An 18086-nucleotide genomic window follows, 5' to 3' on the forward strand; every position below is an offset into this window, starting at 1 on the left:
TCGTTTTCCACGGGACACTGGAGGCTGGTGAAATCACATCTGGAGTCTAGACTCAGTGACTCCGTGGGCCGGGCCTGGCGGCCGCCCCGTGCCCAGGCCCTGCTGCACACTGTTTGCTTAGCTGGAGGTATTTAATTGGAATTAAAGTGGCCCCTCTTGTTTTTGCGGACAGGGCTGTTGGAAAAGGAGCTGTAAGTCATAGAAAACATCTGTAGGAGGCTGTGAAGGGTCATTAGATGGCAGAACACGAGGCGCCACTTTTAGTGCTCACAGCCGACGCGGGAAATAATGGTTCAATATGGCTTTTGTGGAGGGGCTGCCAAGCCGGCAAACACTTTCTATTTATTCTGGCAGTGGGCACGGCCAGAGGGATGCAGGATCCTCCACACGCCTGCCCCGAGGGCAGGCAAGGAGGACACGGCCGGTGCTGCGGGACACGCGGCAGCCGGCCCCAGCGGGAGCCAAGGCGGCTGCTGGAGCTGCCCCTGCCTGCAGCCGCTCCGGCCCCGCTGCCTGCACCGGCCCCGCTGCCTGTCCCAGCCCCAGGGAGCGCAGGCTGGGGGCTGGCTCCCTGCAAGAGGGGGAACAGCCCGCGCTCTCTTCACCCCACTCTGGGGCTGGGTTTGGGGCACCCAGCTCTTTCCCTCCCGCGCCCGCTCCCCCAGGCCGCGGAGGCTCAGCCCCAGCTTGCCGACCCCGAGCACGTCCCCATCTCACGGGGTTCCCGTGCCCCGATCCCCGCTCACCCACCCTGCTCCAGGGCCAGACCCCAGCTCAAAGCTGCCCGGGGACAGGCTTGGGGGGGGTCAGCGACCGCAGCCCTAAATCTGGGTGTTGCAGAGGAGGGGGCCAGGCTGTGAGGCCAGCCAAGGGAAGGCCGAGCAGCGGAGGAGCGGGAGGGGGAAGGGGACGGTCACTTGGAAACAGCCAGACAACGGCCACGGGCCCCACAGGGAGAACAAGGCTGCTGGTGAGATGCTGATCCCGGCACTGGCCGGGCGGCTACAACTGGAGCAGTGGCCAAGGCAAGGGCTGCCGGCGCGGCCCCAGCACGGCCGGACCAGCACTGCTTCCTTCGACATGGTTTAATATGAGAGAAAGCAAATGCACAATACAAAATTTAAAAACCAGACTGTGGTTTGCCCCCCACCCGCCTCGTACCCCCGTAGGAGATAAACAGGTGGGGGGGGGTGACGGTGCGGCCCCGGGGGGCCGGCGGGGGGGTGGCTATGCGGCGTACATCGATACCCCACCTGGGTGGCTGCTCCGACACACACAACACGATGCTCTTGCACAATTGTTTCGTCATCTGTCACTTGCGGAGGGTCTGGAAGGGCCCCAGCCCAGCGGCGCCAGGCACTGCCCGTGGGCAAGGTCACTTCTCCTTCTTGGCGGCTTCTGTCATCTCTTCTTTGGAGGCCGCCGGCACCTCCTTGGGGGTAGAGCTCTCCTCGTAGCTGGGGACAAGAGGGAGGAGTGAGTGGGGCCGGACCTTCTCTGAGGACAGAGCCCCGTGCCAGGCAGGGACAGCCCAGGCTCGGGGGTCTGCGCTGCTGCAGCGGCCGTGCGGTGCCGAGGAGGGGATGGGCTCTGGCCATCAGCCCCCCAGCACAGGAAACCCGAGGGGGCAGAGCCCGGGCAGGGAGATGAGCGCCTTGTCACCCCCCCCGCCCCCCCCCGACACCTTCAGTGCTGGGGTGCACACAGCCAGGGGCTGGGGCTTCCCCCGGCCGAGCCCTCAGGCCAGCTCCGTGCCCGGGGGTCTGTCCTCGCTCCCGAGAGTGCCATCGGATATCCTGGATAGCACCACGCGTCCCCCCGCTGCCGTGCGAGGGGCCGAGCACCGATGCCTGTGGGGCCGGTTAGCCGGGGGGGGACACACACACACGACTGCTCCTCCGGCTGCAAACCCCCCAGCACCATCCCTGGGGCCCTGGCAAAGGAAACCCGGGAGCGCTGCCTTCCAGCGGGAAGCACAACGAGGGCAGAGATGTCAAATCCTCTCCCCCTTCACAGTCTCCCCTCAAAGACAGCGAGAGAAGCCGGCCCGCAGCAGCAAGGCGACAGCTACTGCCTCTGCCCGGGGAAAGGGGAGAGCCGGGACCAGCCCCTACCTGGCCAGAGCGACAGACAGAGAAAGGGCACCGCGTGCGATTGCTACATGGCACTAGGGCTTTGCTGCCGGCGTCGGCGGGGACAGGACAGTTTCTGCTGCATGGAATCAGCAAGGCTGGCCGGCGAGCCGGACACGGTGGGGAAGTGGGTAAGTCTTGGTGTGTGTGGCAAGATTTCAGCAGAGGATTCATAGCTGCAGGAGAGAGAGGAAGCAGGAGAGGACAGGGGGAAGACGAGGACAGAAAGGAGAGGGGAGGGGAGAGAAGAGAAAAAGCAGAACAGTTTTGGAGCGAGACTACTGCGAACCCACCGCTCTGCACAGGCAGCCTGCTGTCCCCTCCGGCTGCCAGCACCCGCTAGCTCAGGCTGGGGTGGCCACGGGGCCATGCGGGCAGGCTCCTGCCTGCATTCCCCTTGCCTGCAGACCCCAGGGCAGGGCTGCAGCATGGAAGAGCGAGGGCTGAGACCCCAGGAGATGGCCGGTCCTGCTGGCATGAGTAGAGCCAGGCAGTCAGAGCCCACGGAAGAGCAAGCCTGGGCACTGGGAAGGCAGCGGCAGAGCGGCCCAGGGGCTGTGCGGGCAGCAGACGGATGCGGCAGACCCTTTCCTGCCGCTCGAGGACAGCGCGTCTGCAGCTGGTGTGAGTGACGGGACGGGCTTCCCACCGCTGAGAGCTGATGGAGGCAGAGCGAAGGTTACTGCCTGCCCAGGGAGGCTCAGCAAGGCTGGGAGCCACACCACTGATCCCGACGTCGCCCACCTCCGCTCCATCGGCACCCCTTCCCCAGGCCTGCAGCGCGGATCTGCCCGCTCACACCCTCCCCACAGCCCTGCCTGTACTCGCCACTGCATCAGAGCCTCGCTGCCCTCTCCCAGGGCAGCCACCGGCGGCTGCGAGACACCATGCGCAGGCAGCTCGCTGCGTGCAGGCAGCCGGCCGGCAGAGACCACAGGGGAGCTGCCAGCTCCGGGCTGCCATCAGCGTGGGGAGGAGCAGGACACACCAACGCTGCGCAGGGGAGCTACACCTGGGGGGATTCCTGCGGTGGGAGCCACTGCCCTCCAAGCACGAGTCCCGTCGCGTCCCACTTCCTCTGCCTGCAACTGGAGTGACTTCAAGGGGGTCCAACCCCAGAGCCCGTCAAGGTTGCAACCCCCCGGCCTCCTGCGCTTGCCCTGGCAGCGCTCCGCAAACAGCAGGCAGCGCTTTGCCGCTGGAGCAGCTTGTGCTAATGCTCTGCGGGTGCATTAGCCCCCCCATGCCCGCTGCAAGGCTCCCCGGGGTGCCTTGCTGCCAGGCAGGCCGGACTCAAAGCTCGTGTCTCTCCCCAGTTTCCTGGTGCAGGCTCGGCCGGTGGCGCGGCTCTCAGCCGGTGAGTCACGGCACTGGGGAGAGCGGCTGCAGGATCCCAGGTGCACAGGAAGGATGATCCCAGGACACTCAGTGCCTGCAGCAGCAATCGTCAGAAGCAAACATCAAAGGACGGGCAGGTGCGGCAGGGCTGGGGAGCCGGCCCAGCTGACGGCCCGGTGGGAACATGCATACCTGCATCTCCCAGGGGAGGGGAAGCAGGCGAGGGCAGCCGGCTCTCCGCTGCGCCCCGGTCGGGTGCTGGTTTCCCTCTGAGCAGGCTGGGGGCTCGGGCAGGCCCCCGCGGGTAGGGGCACCCCCAGAGCGGGGAGGCTGGGGGTGCACAGCCCTGCTTTGGGATGGATGTTCCCTTCCCTCCTCTGCTTCAGCCGCCCTCAAACAAGCAACTGCGCTGGGCCACGACCGAGCCTCGAGCACAGTGGAGAAACAGCTCCCAGGCAGGCCAGGCCATGCCCCACACAGCTCAGAGGGGACAGTCCAGGCAGGAGACCAAAGCCGCCCGCTGACAGCCAACAGGCAAATGCCTGGAGCGCGGCAGGCTGAGAGAAGGGCCGGAGCGCAACAGCACAGCACAGACCCCTTTCTCTGCACCTACAGTCCCCGGGGCAGGGAGACTGCTGCAAACCAGGATACTTCACCCGAGCGGGGAGGCTGGGATGTGCTCAAACCAGCCCTGGCTGCTCTCGCAGCTGGATCCGGCTCTGTTCTCCCCCACCCACGAGCCCTGGGACACAATGACCAAGTATCTCGACACCAGGTGTGCGGTCCCACCCTCCCCTGCCTGCCAGCGCACGGGAAGGGTTTGTCACCGGGGCGTAAAGCAATACCAGATGCTGCCTGCCTGTTGGTACCGCACCAAAGCTCCCACCCGGCTACGAGGAGGTGGCTGGAGCCAGGGCCGGCGTGTACAAACACAGACCCGCTCCCTCCACCCACGCACATGCACGCGCACACCCAAGAGCATGCCCAGATGAACCCGTCCCTCCAGCTGTGCCCAGGCGTGGGAACATCTGCACGCTTCACGCGCTCCAGCGCCGCGGGCAAAACAGCTCCGTCCCCAGCTGACGCTCACCTGAACATTTCAGTTACTTCTCCTTTTGCCAAGGCCACAAGAAGCGGGAATCCGATGCATGCGGGGACCAGGTACAGAAGAGCAGGCTGTCGGGAAGAAAAACAACTGTTAAACCAAACCACAAATCACCCCTCGTGAGGAGCTGGCCCTGTCCCCTCTGCAGCCACGGCGTCTCTCAGTGCTGCAGAGGGGTTAACGCCCCAGAAAGTGGCTTTGAGAGCCAAGTTACAGCTGCAGCAGCACAAAACTCTCCCCGTGAGCCACGAACACACCAAGGGCCCCCATGCAGACCAGCAAAAGCACCCACAGCGTGTGGGCTCCCAGGGCCCCTCTGCAGCACGGAGGGTGGGTCTTCAGGGGCAGCTTGGTTGCAAAGAGCCACAAAAACAGAGGGCAGTCTGGCTGAGGTGCTGTTGGAAACGCAGCTGCCCGAACCAGCCTTGCCCCGAACAGGACTCTGCTCCAGCCAGGCACACAAGCTCTGGGCAGAGAAAGGTACAGGCAGGCACTGGAAAAGCAAAGCCAAGAGAAGGAATGCATCTACTTTTTCCTGGCACGATGCAGGAACTTCGTGGCCAAGCTGGCGTGTCCCGCTTGGGACGTGCATCTGCGGGAGGCGGCACGGCAGAGCTCACCTGGGCGTGCTTGAAGATGTGCATGATGAATATGGTCAGGCCCAGCCCGAAGATGTAGGCCACAAAGCTGGTGTAGAAGTACGTGTGCGTGTTCTTCTTCAAGCTGTAGGGAAAGGGAGCAGAGCTCGGTGACCTCGGGTCTGGGATGCCAGTGGCCGAAACGGAGCTGGCCCAGCGTTCTCAGCCACCTCCCACCACGCTGGGGCACGGGGAGCCGTGTTCTGCCCGTGCTCTCGGGCCAGCGCAGAGCCTGCCACCAGCACAGCCCCCGGTCCCATGGGAGCTGTGCGGGACTGGATGGGGTGACAGCCAGGTGAGGGGCTGGGGAAGGGAAGGAGGTGCGCGATCCTGCTGCTGGATGGCTACTGGGGAGGGAAGAATCAGTGCTGGGACCCAGGGAGAGGGTCCCACCTTCTCAGGGGAGGCACGGCCGGTCCCTGGCACCCCGCTCTCAGCACATGTTGTTTTATCGCAGGGCAGGCTGCAGGAACTGGGATTCCCAGCAGGTGCAGGCAGGATGTGGGTGGAAACACCTGGAAGAGCTGGCACAGACCGGAGGGTCTGTGCAACAGCAGCGGGAGCAGGACCACACCACCGCAGTCGCATGAAGCAGCCCATTCCCAGCAGCTCCCCAGCCGGAGACTTTCGGTGTGGGGCAACTGCTGAAAGCTACATCCCAGAGGCAGGTGCAGCTTCCCTGCGTAGGAAGGAGCCGCTTCCCCCAACGTCAACAGCAACCAAGAGGCAGCCAGCACTGCCAGGCACCGATTTGCATCCACACGAGCACTTCCCAGGTGCCAGCACCCCCGGCTCTTTCCCACGCCGTCACCGTTTCCCCTCGCTGCCCTCCCCTCCTCGGTGCCAGGGAGCCAGCGAGGCTCTGTGGGGCTGTTACGTGCTGCCCGCCCAGCTGCGCATACAGCAACACCCATCAGCTCAAACAACTCACCCCCAGCGCTCAGGACTTACCCGCAAAGCCAGCCCTGCTCACGTCTACTCTTCCAAGAGCTTCCCCTTGCACCCCTCCCCGTCCCAGCCGCTCTCCCAAGTCCCCACGCCAAGCCCCGGAGGGCAGCACACGACTGCACTCTTGGCTTCCCCTTCCCCTTTTTCCTCTACAAAAGCAGCTCAAATATGCTGCAAGATCCAACCTGCCGGAGACCCCTCCCTGCCGCCCACTCACCTGATGTCAAACCGCAGCAGCAAGGCAATGAAGATCCCTGCGGGGAGAAGGGGACAGTGAGGGGACAAAAGTCGTAGGGAAGGCTGAGGGAGGCAGGGCAGGACCCGCAGTGGCTCCGGGTGCCGTGTCTGGGCTGACAGTGCCCTCTCGTGGCACAAGGGACCGGGACAGCACCTAGACCTGGTGGGAGACCCCCAGTCCACGTAGCTCCCAGCCCACGCAGCCCCCAGACCCAGCAGGTGGCCCACAGGGCTCTGGCATGGCCAAAGGCAGAGCGAGGCACCCGCTCAGCTCCCCGCAGCCCGTTCAGACAGGCGACCCCGGTCGTGTCCCCCCTCTTCTGTCCTTACCTGGAATGACAATGTCTCCCAGACCCAGCATGGCAAAGTTGTCGGCCTCCAGCCCCTTCTCCAGCAGGTCCTGAGGGAAAACCACTACGAGGAGTAGAAGGAGGAACAGTGAGGGGGGGAACGTCTGTGCTGAGCAGACCTCAGCACAGCCGTGCCTGGCGAAAAGGGACCGGAGCAGGGCAAGACCCCTGTTCCCGCCCGCGGCCCCCTTCTCTCCTGCAGCTCCCCCATTTTCCTTCCTGGGACAACTCTGGGATGGGAAACCAATGGGTCTGGGGCCAGCCCCATGTGCAGGTTTCAGCCCCAGCTCCCAGGACCCAAACCACTGCACGCTCCACAACAGCAGAAATTCACCCTTCCTGCTGCTTTTTTGGAGGATTTTTTTTTTTTTTTTTTAAAATGAGAAGGTGAAATTGCCCACTCTGGGGGTGCAGACTAACCCAGCCAGCTCAGGGCTCTGCAAACCATCCCTCTCCAGAGACCTGGCCCGGCTCCCTGCAGGTCGGTGGCACCACGCAGCAGTCTAAGGGGTCCCTAGCAGGAAACCCTCCTGTACACGTCCCACCTTCTGAGCCATCTCCAGAAGGCAGAGAGTGCACGGGGCAGCGACCGCAGCAGAACGGAGAGCCCCTCCTCCAGCACACGGGGAAGATCTACTCACGTTTTATTGGGGCCTCGAACGATTTGGCAACTGTCACCATCACATTGGTGCCAAAGACCTAGGGGCAAACAGAGGAGTCCGGGGTGACCACAGTGGCAGAAAATAACCAAAGAGCCACCAAACTGCGGGCAGAGGAGTCCTGCAAGTGAGCCCACCACCCAGGGGAGAAGGCACAGGACAGCACTCGAGGAGGTGAGCATGCCACGGCCGTCCTGCTTTCAGAGCAGTGCCGGGGAGACCGCTCACATCACAGAGCCACGGTGCTGCCCACCACCCAGTCTTCCCCAACACCTACCCCTGCGGGTCGGTTCAGCTCTAATTAGTCAAGTCAGTGGAAAGCTTGACCACCACGCAGAATGTTATCTGAGGGCAGGAGCTCCCAGCTGCATTTTGCTCCGAGGTCATTTATTTGTACTGCACTATCAGCTTTAAATACTGGCATCGTTTGGGGGATGGACTGTAAACACACAGGTCAACCACCCTTATTTCTGCTCCTTTTCATCTCCAAGCCTCCAGACTTGGCTATACCAGCGGCAGGCACATAAACCAGGTGCTGGTTAGCACCAGGTGAGCAAGATCCTAGAGCTCGGGATTAAAGAGAAACCTTAAAGGAAGCACTGGGCATCAGATTAACTCCCATAAGGTGCAGCAAGCTCTGGGCACGGCCACGGAGTGACAGGACTCCACACTGGGACCAGGGAAAAGCGTCACATGCAAATTCGCCCCAAGACTATGCAGGGGGCCACATCATCGATCCACTGAGCAGTTCTCCTTCCTCCTTGAAACCCTCCCTGGATCTCACTGTGATTAAATCCATGCTAAGATCTAAGCAACCGGTCTCTGCAGAGGGGCACTTTGAGAGGGTCTCCACTTCAAGATGGCCCTTCCACGAGGCTCCGGCAATACACCGACCTGCCGGGGAAGCCGAGGCAGGAGACAGCCGGGAAGCGGAGAGCAGCGAGAGTTGCGCTCTCACTGTCTCCGAAGCGCCAGGAAGACACTTGCACCCCGAGCAGGGCGCAAGGCACTGGGTGTGCTAAGCCAGAAGGCTGAGTCCTCTGCAGCTGAGAGCAGCGGAGGAAGTGGCACACAGGCTAACGAACCACAGAGCCCAGACTGTTAACGAGCCTAAGAAACAGGGGCAGCACCGGCCAAGTGCAAAATAACACACAGTAGCCAGGCTTAAATAGGGAAGGATTACTCAGGCAGCTGCAGAGCTGCTGGACAGACCTCAAGGTATACAAGGCTCTCAGACATTTGGAAATACAGTAACTCAGAAGGTGGAGGCAGCAGGAAGGACTGGGAAATACGGACATTACAAGGAGAAACACGCATCCAGGCCCATTGCAGAGAGAGAAGGAAAACCTCAAAATGAAGATGTCAGGGCCCTGCACTGGCTGAGGGGAAGAGGCATTCCAGTGTTTGGTCCTCTGTGCAAGAGAACAGAAGGATGCTAATGAAGCCGGCAGATGACAGAGCCGAGGCACAGCCCGTACAAGCAGGATCAGCGTAGCCCAGAGCAGCCTCATCCTCCAGCCCACCCAGCAGCTCTGTCAGGCATTGGGAGGACCTTAGTGGGGAATACAGGTCACCAGAACTGGATGTGCCGCTCGTCGGGGTACCCCACAACAGCCCTGATGAGATCCCTGCCAGCCCCAGGCTCTCTAAACCGGAGATTAAAAGAAAATGCATTTGCTGAGCCACGTTCTGCCACTGTTTGATTCTGTCATCATCCCCACCACACCCCTTTGGGCTGAGAAAGTGGAAATCCTGACTGCAAACGTGTGTCCAGCCAGCGTGCTGCCTCTGAAGAGGCATAACGCTACGCACATGCCTTCCGCCAACGGCTGCAACTCGCGTCCACCCCGGGGAACGCTCCCGTTTACCCAGAAGACGTCGTAGATGAAGAGGCCCCCAAGCAAGATGCAGCCAGTGCTGACGTTGTTCAAATGCAGCAGCTCCACCCCGTTGAGGGAGAACGCCAGCCCAAAGAGATTGTTGGCAATCCAGTGCTGAGAACGACAGGAAAAGGAGATTTGGGTCCCACTGCACATGCCGAGCCACGGCCTCAGTCCGCAGAGGCCTTGCGTGGAAAGGGGCCTGGGTCTCATCCAGCCTGGTCCCCGGCCTCCCCGCAAAAGGGCTGCGGCTCGCTTACCTTTCTCAGCAGGTACCAGACCCCCACAACACTGCTCAGGGCCAGGCATACGAGATCCTTGGTGTCAAACTCGTAATTCACTATTTCTGCAATAAAACAGAGAAGTCAGATTTTGGACAGCCCAGGCAGCTCCCCTTCCCACGCAGGGCAGAGATGAGTGACTTTGCAGCTGGGGAGCAACACAGACCACAGCGCTCATCCCAAACGAGGGGACTGTACCCACAGAAATGGCTGTGCCCACGGTAAACACGTGCAAACTGCATGCGAGCGAGCAGCTGGCCCTGGCAAGCCTGGAACTTCTCCTTCAGCCAGACTCTGCCACATGGACAGCATCTGCGATCCTTCTGTCAATAAGGAAACTGGATTCAGGCACTGTCTAAGGCAGGGAGAGGCAAATCTTATCCCTCTTCCTGCACCAGTTAACTCCTGGTGGTATCACTAGAAGAAGCATTCCCTTACCAGTAAAGCTACTGGGCAGGATACTTATCAAAGCATCTTCTACCAGTGCAAAGATTTGAATCAGACCAGTTAAGGCAGCACAAAAAAGTCAGTACTATGCTATCCAAGGAGCTTAAATAAAGGCAGTGAATTTAACAGCAGCCATAGCTCCATTCCTATAGCACTCTGGGATCTGTTTCTGGGGTTTTGCTGCCAGCCGGAGGCAGCACAGAGGGAGAGCACCAGCCGGTGCGAGAAAATGCACATGGCAGCCCCAGCTCTGCAGGGACACACGGGGCTCACGCTGGCTACAGGAGCAGAGCAGGGAGCCAGAGGCAAGTCTTTGCGAAGGTTGTTTCAGAGGGCTGAAAGTCAAAACACCAAGTGAGCAAGAAACAGAACAGTAAAGGCAGAAAACATTCAGGCCCCCAGAGAGACCGGCGAGTCAACGTACCCTCCTTGCTCTCCCCGGAGCCCTGGGTGAAGAGGAGCTGGTACTGTTTGTTGGGGAAATTTGCAGGGAAGAATCTGTTCATCACGGGGCTGAAATGAGAGGTGTAGAGAAGGGCAGTTCAACGGAAACCCCGCAGGATGTGCTGCCCAGCACCTCTGCGTGTCGGCATCATAGCACGGATGTCGGCCCACACCCCCTCCAGAGAGAGGGAAACGCCAGGTTTCGCCACGTCAGGGACTGGCAAGAGCCCCAGCTTCAGTCACCAAGCCGCAGACGTGGGACCTTGTCCTCCCCAGAGGTCTGATCTGCTCCTATGTGACGGTCCCCCAAAATGCTCTACTGCAACAGGCACAAAGCATCACCCGCAAGAAGTTAGGGCCCACCCAGACCCCAGCAGGTTCCCTCTGCCCCCCAGCAGCCCCTTGGCACCGTATGGGTCTGGTCACCCCGAACTGGCTGTGCCACCACCAAACAGCCCTCCTGCAGAGCCAGGAGAGGGGGCAAAGCCCATGCCACAGTGCCAGTCTAGGGAAAGCAGCTGGTCCCCCATGTCCTAGAGCTCAGTAAAACTGGTTTCCTGTTTCCTTTTTCAGTTACTGAAACAGCCTGAGCTTTCAACACCTCACGCCAAGCATCGGCACGAGAGGCCGGGGACGTTATCGTGAGTTCCAGCCTCCTGTTTCAGCCGTCCCAATAAGAGGAAGACACGTGCTGAGGAGCTCTCCCCTCCACAGGGCAGCAAGGACTGTGCCAGCCCACAGCGGCTCCTACAACAGTGGCCACCCACACCTCCACAAGCTCTCCCAGTGATGCTGCATGGGGTACCAGACTGCTGGGACCCCCGAGGCTTTGGTTCTGCCCTTGGCTGCCCCATGAGGAAGGGTTCGCAGCATGCTCTGGGCCTGCCTCCCTGGAGAGCCCTTCACACCACTGAAGGAAAACACCCCACGAGCTGGGACTTGGCTCTGCCGCAAGGCAATGGTGCTCTAGAAACCCCCCCAATAAACTCGACACCCCGCTGCCTCGCAGAGCGGGCAGCCTCAGACGCCCCCACCCCAGTCGCACCCTTCCCTCTGCTGTACCTGATGGTGTGGGACAGGGCTAGGATCCCCAGCACAAAGAAATACATGGAAAGCAGAAGATTGATGTACTCTTGAGAGAATATCTGCAAGACAAATCCAGGGAGGGGTCAGTTACCACAGCGTCTTCCCCATCTACAGCATGAGGAAGCGCTTCACGTTGCGATCGGCAGCTGCTGTGCCAGTGCTCTGGGGAGACGAGAAGAATAGCTGGAATAACCCAAATTCTTCCACCGCTGATGTGAAATACGTTAGAAATAGCCGCATGCTCACAGAACAAGCACAATGGGTCTGCGAGTTGTCACGCATCTACGAGGTGCTTGGGTCAAAAAATAACTCCTGCGCTGCAGAAAGGAGGCCAGAGCTTCCCCGGTGTGTCCCTTGCAGAGCGAGCCGGAGCAGGGAGCGAGGCACCGCGCCGCTCCCGGGGGCTGCCCCGGCAGAGGGGAGCAGCAGCACCCCCACCTCGCTACTGCAGCGGGCCGAGTGCGTCCTGCCCTAATTAAACAGGGTATTATTAGAAATCCTGCCCTCCAACACACACGCTGCCTTACTGCCGAATCACACCCCTACAGCCCAGCGCGGGGGGACCCCGGGGTCCTCTGTGCTCTCCTGGAGGGGGGATGCTGGAATACGAGAGCTCATGGCAGGTTGCAGATATTAAAAGGAAGAGCTGCTGATCGTGCAGCTACTTCAGTGGGGCCACGCTGCACATTCAGCACTGCTTTCCCTGGTGTCTCTGTCCCAGCCAGGAGCAAGAGGCAGAAAAGGCACCTGAGGAGGCAGAGGAGTGTCCCGAGACATGGGTCGCGGGGAAGGGGGGGGCTGCAGGGCGTCCTTTCAGTGGCCAGAGGGGTCCGGCAGCAGGGTCTGGTGGTCGCTCCATACCCCCCCATCAGGAGAGGCTCAGCAGATGCTCAGCTTTGCTACTGGTGACCTACAAGAGGAGCTGCAGCCTCCACGAGCACACAGGCTAAACTTCATCGCTGGGACAGCGGGGCATATTGCTAGGGAGGCCTGATCCTGCCTGCTGCTGCAGAGCTGGCCTCTGTGGCTGTGCAGGCTGCGGCACACACTCGCCTTGCCAGTGTAGCCGCAGCGCAGGCCGGCGCCCGGGCCCACACCGGGGTAAGGACCTGCACGGCGCGGCCGTCAGCCCACAAAGCCGCTCAACCCAGGGCAGCAGCCCACAGCATCAGTCGGCTGCTGTGCGGTAACTGCGAAGGGCGGAGAAGGGACTGTAAACTGAAATATTCCCACTTTTGCACATTAAACCTCACCTGGCCAGCCAGGAGCACCCTTCTGCCTCGCAGGCAGCCCAGGACAGCGGGGCTGGAAGCTGCCGTGTCAACAGGACGGCACCGTGCTGGCAGCCCCATGGCTGGAGGGCCAGGAGCTCAGCCACACGCCAGACATGCACGGGCGGCCAAAGGTGCTTTAAGCCAAGACACCTTCTCCACACAGCCGAAAGCACCCGCTGCTGGGATCTCCTATCTGTGACTCAGGAATGGTCATCTTACTCTGCCTGTGGGCTCTCCACGTCTAAAATACTTCACCTGAACACACAGGGGCTCGCCCATGAGCTAGCGATCCCCCAGGCCTGCAGCTGAGACAGCTTCGGAAGCACAGCACGGAGCACAGCGCAGAGACAGCAGCGTTTGCAACTCAGCAGTCCCTGGCACCCTCTGGTTTCAGACCGTGCACCATCAGGTCAGCCCTCGGAGGCAGGCAGAGCTCAGGGGAGAACTCGGCCCCTCGGCAGCCCTCCAGAACCAACTTGTGCACAAACAGGCTCTGATTTCCCCCAAGCTGTTACAATTCCGGTGAGAACTGACGTCCTCCTGCGTGCTGACACTGAAGAGCTCAAGCTGTGCAGCCTTACACATTTTTCGTCCCGACACTAAAGGGCCCCCAACTAGGGTAAGCCAAAAATCGAGTCAGTCCCACTTCGGGAGCTCCTGAGCAGGCGGGAGGGATGGCAGGCACGGGCTCCGGCGCCTGCCGGCATTGCTCACTTACTTTAAAGAAGAGGTAGAGCCCCAGAAGGGTGCAACTGGCAACAATGGGAAAACGAGCAGCGTCTCGGCTGGTAATGGTCTCCGGCATCTCTGAGGAGTTCTGGGGAAGGAAGGAGAGGACAGGAGTGGGTCAGCCCCTGCTCTGGCATCCCACCTGAGCAGGAGGTGAACAGAGACAAGGAGCAGGGCTCCGTGGAGGCTTTGAGAGGGGCAGGGCACCCGCTGACCCCCGTCGCTCCTGGAGGTAGGGCTGTGTCACAGGCAGAGCCTGAGATGGAAAAAGCAAACCTCGCACTCATCCTTCCAAGGGCTGCCACGATTTACTGCTTTTTTTCCTCTTGGAGAAGGGGAAAAAAAAAAACAAACCCTGCCCACTGCGCTGGCGTTGTTCCTTCTCCCCCTGCCCAGAGGGAAGCCGAGCTCCCTCGCCGCTCACGCCCGGCCGTCCCCGTCAGCCTCCCCATCTGTGCACACCATATGTCGATCACCCTCCGAGTGACGTTCCTCCAATCGCCTTTTCATCCCTCACCTCGCTCTTGGGACACTCCTTGTGCTCAAAAGCTCCACATTTCTAAACCCCTTTCGCCTTCTGAGACATCTTTGCACCAACTGAACCAGCCCCCTTTCAAGCCATTTCCCACGAGACACCTTCAGCTTTCAGAGGAGAGGCGGAGGGCTGCCTGCTCCCCTGCCTGCTCTCCTGCCCAGCTGGCTGCCGCTCAGAGATCTAATCTCGCACGGACAAACACCTGCGGCCAGCGCCGGACGTAGCGCACGTTAGCGGGAAGCCCTTATGCAAAGCAACCCTGCAAAGGAACAACAGCTTATCGCGGGCACGGCAGCTGCCACGCAGCGCTCGGCGGCACAGAAGCAAGTGCCCAAAGTGCCACTGGCTCCCTGTGGTGTGAGCGAAGAGAAATCCCCCCCGGGACCACTGCCAGGCCCTGCTCGCAGACCTCGGTTGCCTGGGCTGCCAGGAACTCCACTAAAATCAGCTGAAACCCCCGGTGTAAGGCTTCAGGGCAGACAAGGGGCTTTAAAAAATAGTAATAAATCAGACTGTGTACAACGGTCCCCTCTCCTGAGCTTCAGGAGCCGAAGTGTTGGAATTTAAGTCCCAGGTGCTACCCGAGGCCAGGCGGGAGATGCAGAGAGCAGCACGATGGGCTGCAGGGACAGCACAGGGCAGTGCGGGCAGGGCAGGCAGTGTGGGCAGGGCAGTGCGGGCAGGGCAGGCAGTGCGGGCAGGGCAGGGGAGCGCGGCAGCACCCCGGGGACCAGCCCCAGTGCTGCGGGGCAGGGGAGCAAAGCCACACACGAGTCCCCCCAACACAGCCTCTCTTGCGGGGGCGGTTACGAGTCCTGCAGCGCTGGAGTTTACCGGGACAGCGAGGAGGGGGCAGGAGAAGCCCCCGGGGGAGGCCAGACCTCTCCCCGGGGTCCCCTGCCTCCACCGGGGCGCGGGTCTCTCTGCCTTTCCGGGGACAGGGCCGGGGCAGGGCAGCGCGGGCCGGGCCGGGGGGCCACGCAGCCCCGGAGAGGGGACACCCTCGGGGGGCAGTGGGGGGGGCAAGGCCGAGAGCCCCCGGAGGGTGTCCCGGGAGGGGCGGGGGGCAGCCCCCGCTGCCGGGCACGGGAGGCCTGGACACCCCGGCGCCCCCGGGTGCAGCGGAGGGGGCTGCCCCGGCGGGGGGGGGGGGGGGCCGGTCTGCCCCGGAGCCGCGGGGGTACCTTGCTCTTGGCGCAGCTGACGGAGCGCAGCGCCCCGAAGAAGATGGGCAGCAGCGCCATGAGGACGAGGCTGCCGTAGGCCAGCGCCATGCCCTCGGGGGTGGCGGGCGGGCGGGCGGCCGCGGGGGAGCCGGCCCCGGCCCCGGCCCCGGCGGCGCTGCCGTTGTGCGCCGCGGCCTCCTCCATGGCGGCTGCTCCCACCGCGGTCCGCTTCCGGCCCGCGCGCGCCAGGGACACGTCCTCTTACCGACCGGAAGCACGTCACGCGTCGTCGACGACGACGACGCTTAACTACGCCCCCGGCAACCCGGGCCGCGTTGCTAGGAGACCGACAGCGGGCCTGAGCGCGGCTGGGCCCGATCCCGGCCCCGGCCCCGGCCCCCCCCGGGGCCCGCATCCCCCAGAGCCGGCCACGGGCTCGGCCCGGGGCCCCGCGCCCCCGCTCGGGGCCGCTCTCCAGGCCGGCCTCCCCCAGCAGGGCACGGCTGGTGGCGGAAGGGCCCCGGTGTGGGCAGGCCGTGCCCCCGCTCCCCTCCCGGGCCTCGGGCGAGGGCGGACCGGGAGCCGCGAGGGCAGCCCGAGGCCGCTGGGACGGAGCGGTGCCGATGGTCCCGCTGAGGGACGGCCCGCGCCCGCTTGTGCGCAGGCCGCCGCCTCAGCCCGGGGTTATCCCGGTTTACGGTTGTTTATCCCGTCTCCGACGCCATGCCGGCGAGGGGGAGCAGGGCAGCGCTGCCTGCCTATGGGCAGCGGGTTTTGAAGACGGGCTCGTCCCTCCCTGCCCAGGCCCCGCGGTGCGAGGAGCGGGCGGGAGCACCGGCGGGCTCCCTGCGGGCAGGGGGGCCCGGCTCCCCGCAGCCCCCAGCCACGAGTGCCACGAGGGGGACGGTGGCAGCTTCAGCTGCCATCAGCCCGAGCGAGTTGGGTCGGGGGCTCCCGGGCTTCTCCTCCGTCCAGCCCTGGGTTTTCCCACCCTTCGCCATTTCCCGAGGACCACTCGGGCCCTCCCCCGTGGCCGCTCCCAGCCCGCCCGTGGCCACACTCGGCGAACGCCCGCTCTGTAAAAATGCCTCAGAGAGCAAACTCTCCCTGCCGCTGGACCGGGGCCAGGGCTCTGCTGGAAAACTGGCTGAAATGTGTGTTTTCCTCACAAATATTTCTTCCTCTCTCGAGCCGCTGGCAGCCCGGCTGTGCCACCGAGCCTCCTCCTCCTGCGCATCCCCCTCGCCCTCGCCGGGGCGAGAGTCTGCTCGGAAGCAAAGACACCAGCGAAGATAAAGATTGAGCAAAGTTAAATGGTGCTGCTCCCGGTTTAGATCCGAGCCACGGGCAGGGGAAGGGAGTGCAGCAGGGATTAAAAAGCAAGTATTTAATTTTTTTTTTTCCCCGAATGTTTTCCTCTTTTTAAAAAGAAAAAGAAAAAAAAAAAAGGGATCTATTTCAGGAGCGGGGGTGATTCATAGTTTCGTGTTTCAGGCGGAGGGCAGATGGAAAGGCCTCCCGGGAGCCCCTCTCTGCGGGGCTGGCCTCCTGCCCGGGACGCTGTCCCCTCCCTGCCACCAGTTCTCCCACAAAGGAGAAGGACGAGCACCAAGGGCAGCAGCGGGCAGCAGCAGGCAGCAGCAGGCAGCGTGCCCACGCACGCCCCGCTGCGTCCCACCCTGCTGCCTGCCACGGCCCAGCGCAGCTCCTGACCCCCTTATTGACGCCCTCACCCAGCCCCTTACGGACCCCTTCGGGTGCCCACCCACCCCCTAACTCCCAGCTTGGCTTGTGAACCCTCGACCGAGGGCGATGGTTCCCCTCCCTGCCTCGCCCCCCGCGCCGCAGCCCTCCAGCACTCCAGCTCTGTTTCGGGCTGCAAGACACAATCCCCCCTCTCCCCCGCGCCAAAGCCCCCTCAGGTGGGGGCTGCCAAAGCCCCTCTCCAGGAATCCCCCAAAGCTTCCCCGTTGGTTTTGGTTTCTGCCCGAGGAGCAAGACCAGCAGCTCCGCTTGCTTTCCACCATGTCCCCAGGAAGCAGGAACGTGCAACCCCCCCGCCGGCACTCCTTCGGCAGGCAGGTGGGAGCAGCGGGGCCCCGGGCGCTGCCACGGCAGGGCAGGGAGTCGAGGTGCCCGATTCAGCTCTTTTTTGCACCAAACCCGGGTTAACCAGGGTGGGAGCATCATCCCGAGCCGGGGGGAGCCCGAAGCGAAGGCTGGCGGGGGGTGAGCCGCGCCTGGCGTTTCAGGGGGTTGTTAAACCAGAACCTGAAGCAGCAGCCGCCCTCCTCCCCTCCGCTTTTCTTAGCCACTCTCCATGAGAAGATGAACCTCTGCACGTCCCGGCGGCTGCTCTGTCCCCGCGGGCTGCAGACGCTGTCCCCTCGGGGCTGGTGGCAGACGGGGGGACCGGGGGCTCGCGGGAGATGGGTGAGGGGGCTGGAGGAGGAAGGGGCAGCAGTCGGACCACAGCCCATCTCCGTGTGCCCAGAGTCCGGCTGTGGCACCCACCAGTGTTGGCCCAGGGCCTGGATCTGGCTCGGCACCGGCGCTCGGGGCTCTGCACGGCACTGTCTGCCGGGTGGGAGCGGGTTTTGCCGCAGGCGGCCGGGATGTCCTTGTGCATGGACTGAGGAAATCGAGCAAAAAGTAGTCGCGACTCCGCAGCCCGTTCGAGCAGGGCTGGTGTGCAGGGAGGGCCGGGGCAACCCGTGGGGCTGGCATCCCACCGCGGCCGCATGCCAGCCAGGAGCCAGCGGGGTCCCTTGTCCCAGGGAGGCGGTGAGCGGAGCTGCACACGCTGGGACCGATGGCACTGGGGGGGATGGCACCGG

At 62.8% G+C, this 18086-nt stretch overlaps 1 protein-coding gene across 1 annotated transcript; it reads right to left on the reverse strand.

Annotated features, from left to right (window-relative positions):
• Nucleotides 1-1070: 1070 nt before the first annotated feature.
• HM13 (histocompatibility minor 13) lies at nucleotides 1071-15507 on the reverse strand. Its single transcript, XM_072878805.1, has 12 exons — nucleotides 15268-15507; nucleotides 13538-13636; nucleotides 11522-11604; nucleotides 10440-10528; nucleotides 9548-9633; nucleotides 9276-9401; nucleotides 7390-7447; nucleotides 6729-6812; nucleotides 6379-6415; nucleotides 5196-5298; nucleotides 4561-4646; nucleotides 1071-1457 (listed from the first exon to the last, which is right to left on the reverse strand). Exons 1-12 carry the CDS (start codon nucleotides 15451-15453, stop codon nucleotides 1376-1378), a joined length of 1119 nt encoding a protein of 372 aa, XP_072734906.1. The 5' UTR covers nucleotides 15454-15507; the 3' UTR covers nucleotides 1071-1375.
• Between the last annotated feature and the right edge of the window lie 2579 nt (nucleotides 15508-18086).

Source organism: Ciconia boyciana, chromosome 14 (genome assembly GCF_034638445.1).
Source record: "Ciconia boyciana chromosome 14, ASM3463844v1, whole genome shotgun sequence".
In the NCBI taxonomy this organism is placed as follows: Eukaryota; Metazoa; Chordata; class Aves; order Ciconiiformes; family Ciconiidae; genus Ciconia; species Ciconia boyciana.

What these genes read in the sequence shown, in the direction of transcription:
- HM13 (XM_072878805.1), bottom strand. Translation starts at nt 15,453, where the DNA reads ATGGAGGAGGCCGCGGCGCACAACGGCAGCGCCGCCGGGGCCGGGGCC. An exon ending in GTTCGAGGCCCCAATAAAAC is followed by an intron (nt 6,813 to 7,389) that starts GTGAGTAGATCT and finishes TACTCCTCGTAG; the next exon opens with TGGTTTTCCCTCAGGACCTG. An exon ending in ACATCTTCAAGCACGCCCAG is followed by an intron (nt 4,647 to 5,195) that starts GTGAGCTCTGCC and finishes TCTTCCCGACAG; the next exon opens with CCTGCTCTTCTGTACCTGGT.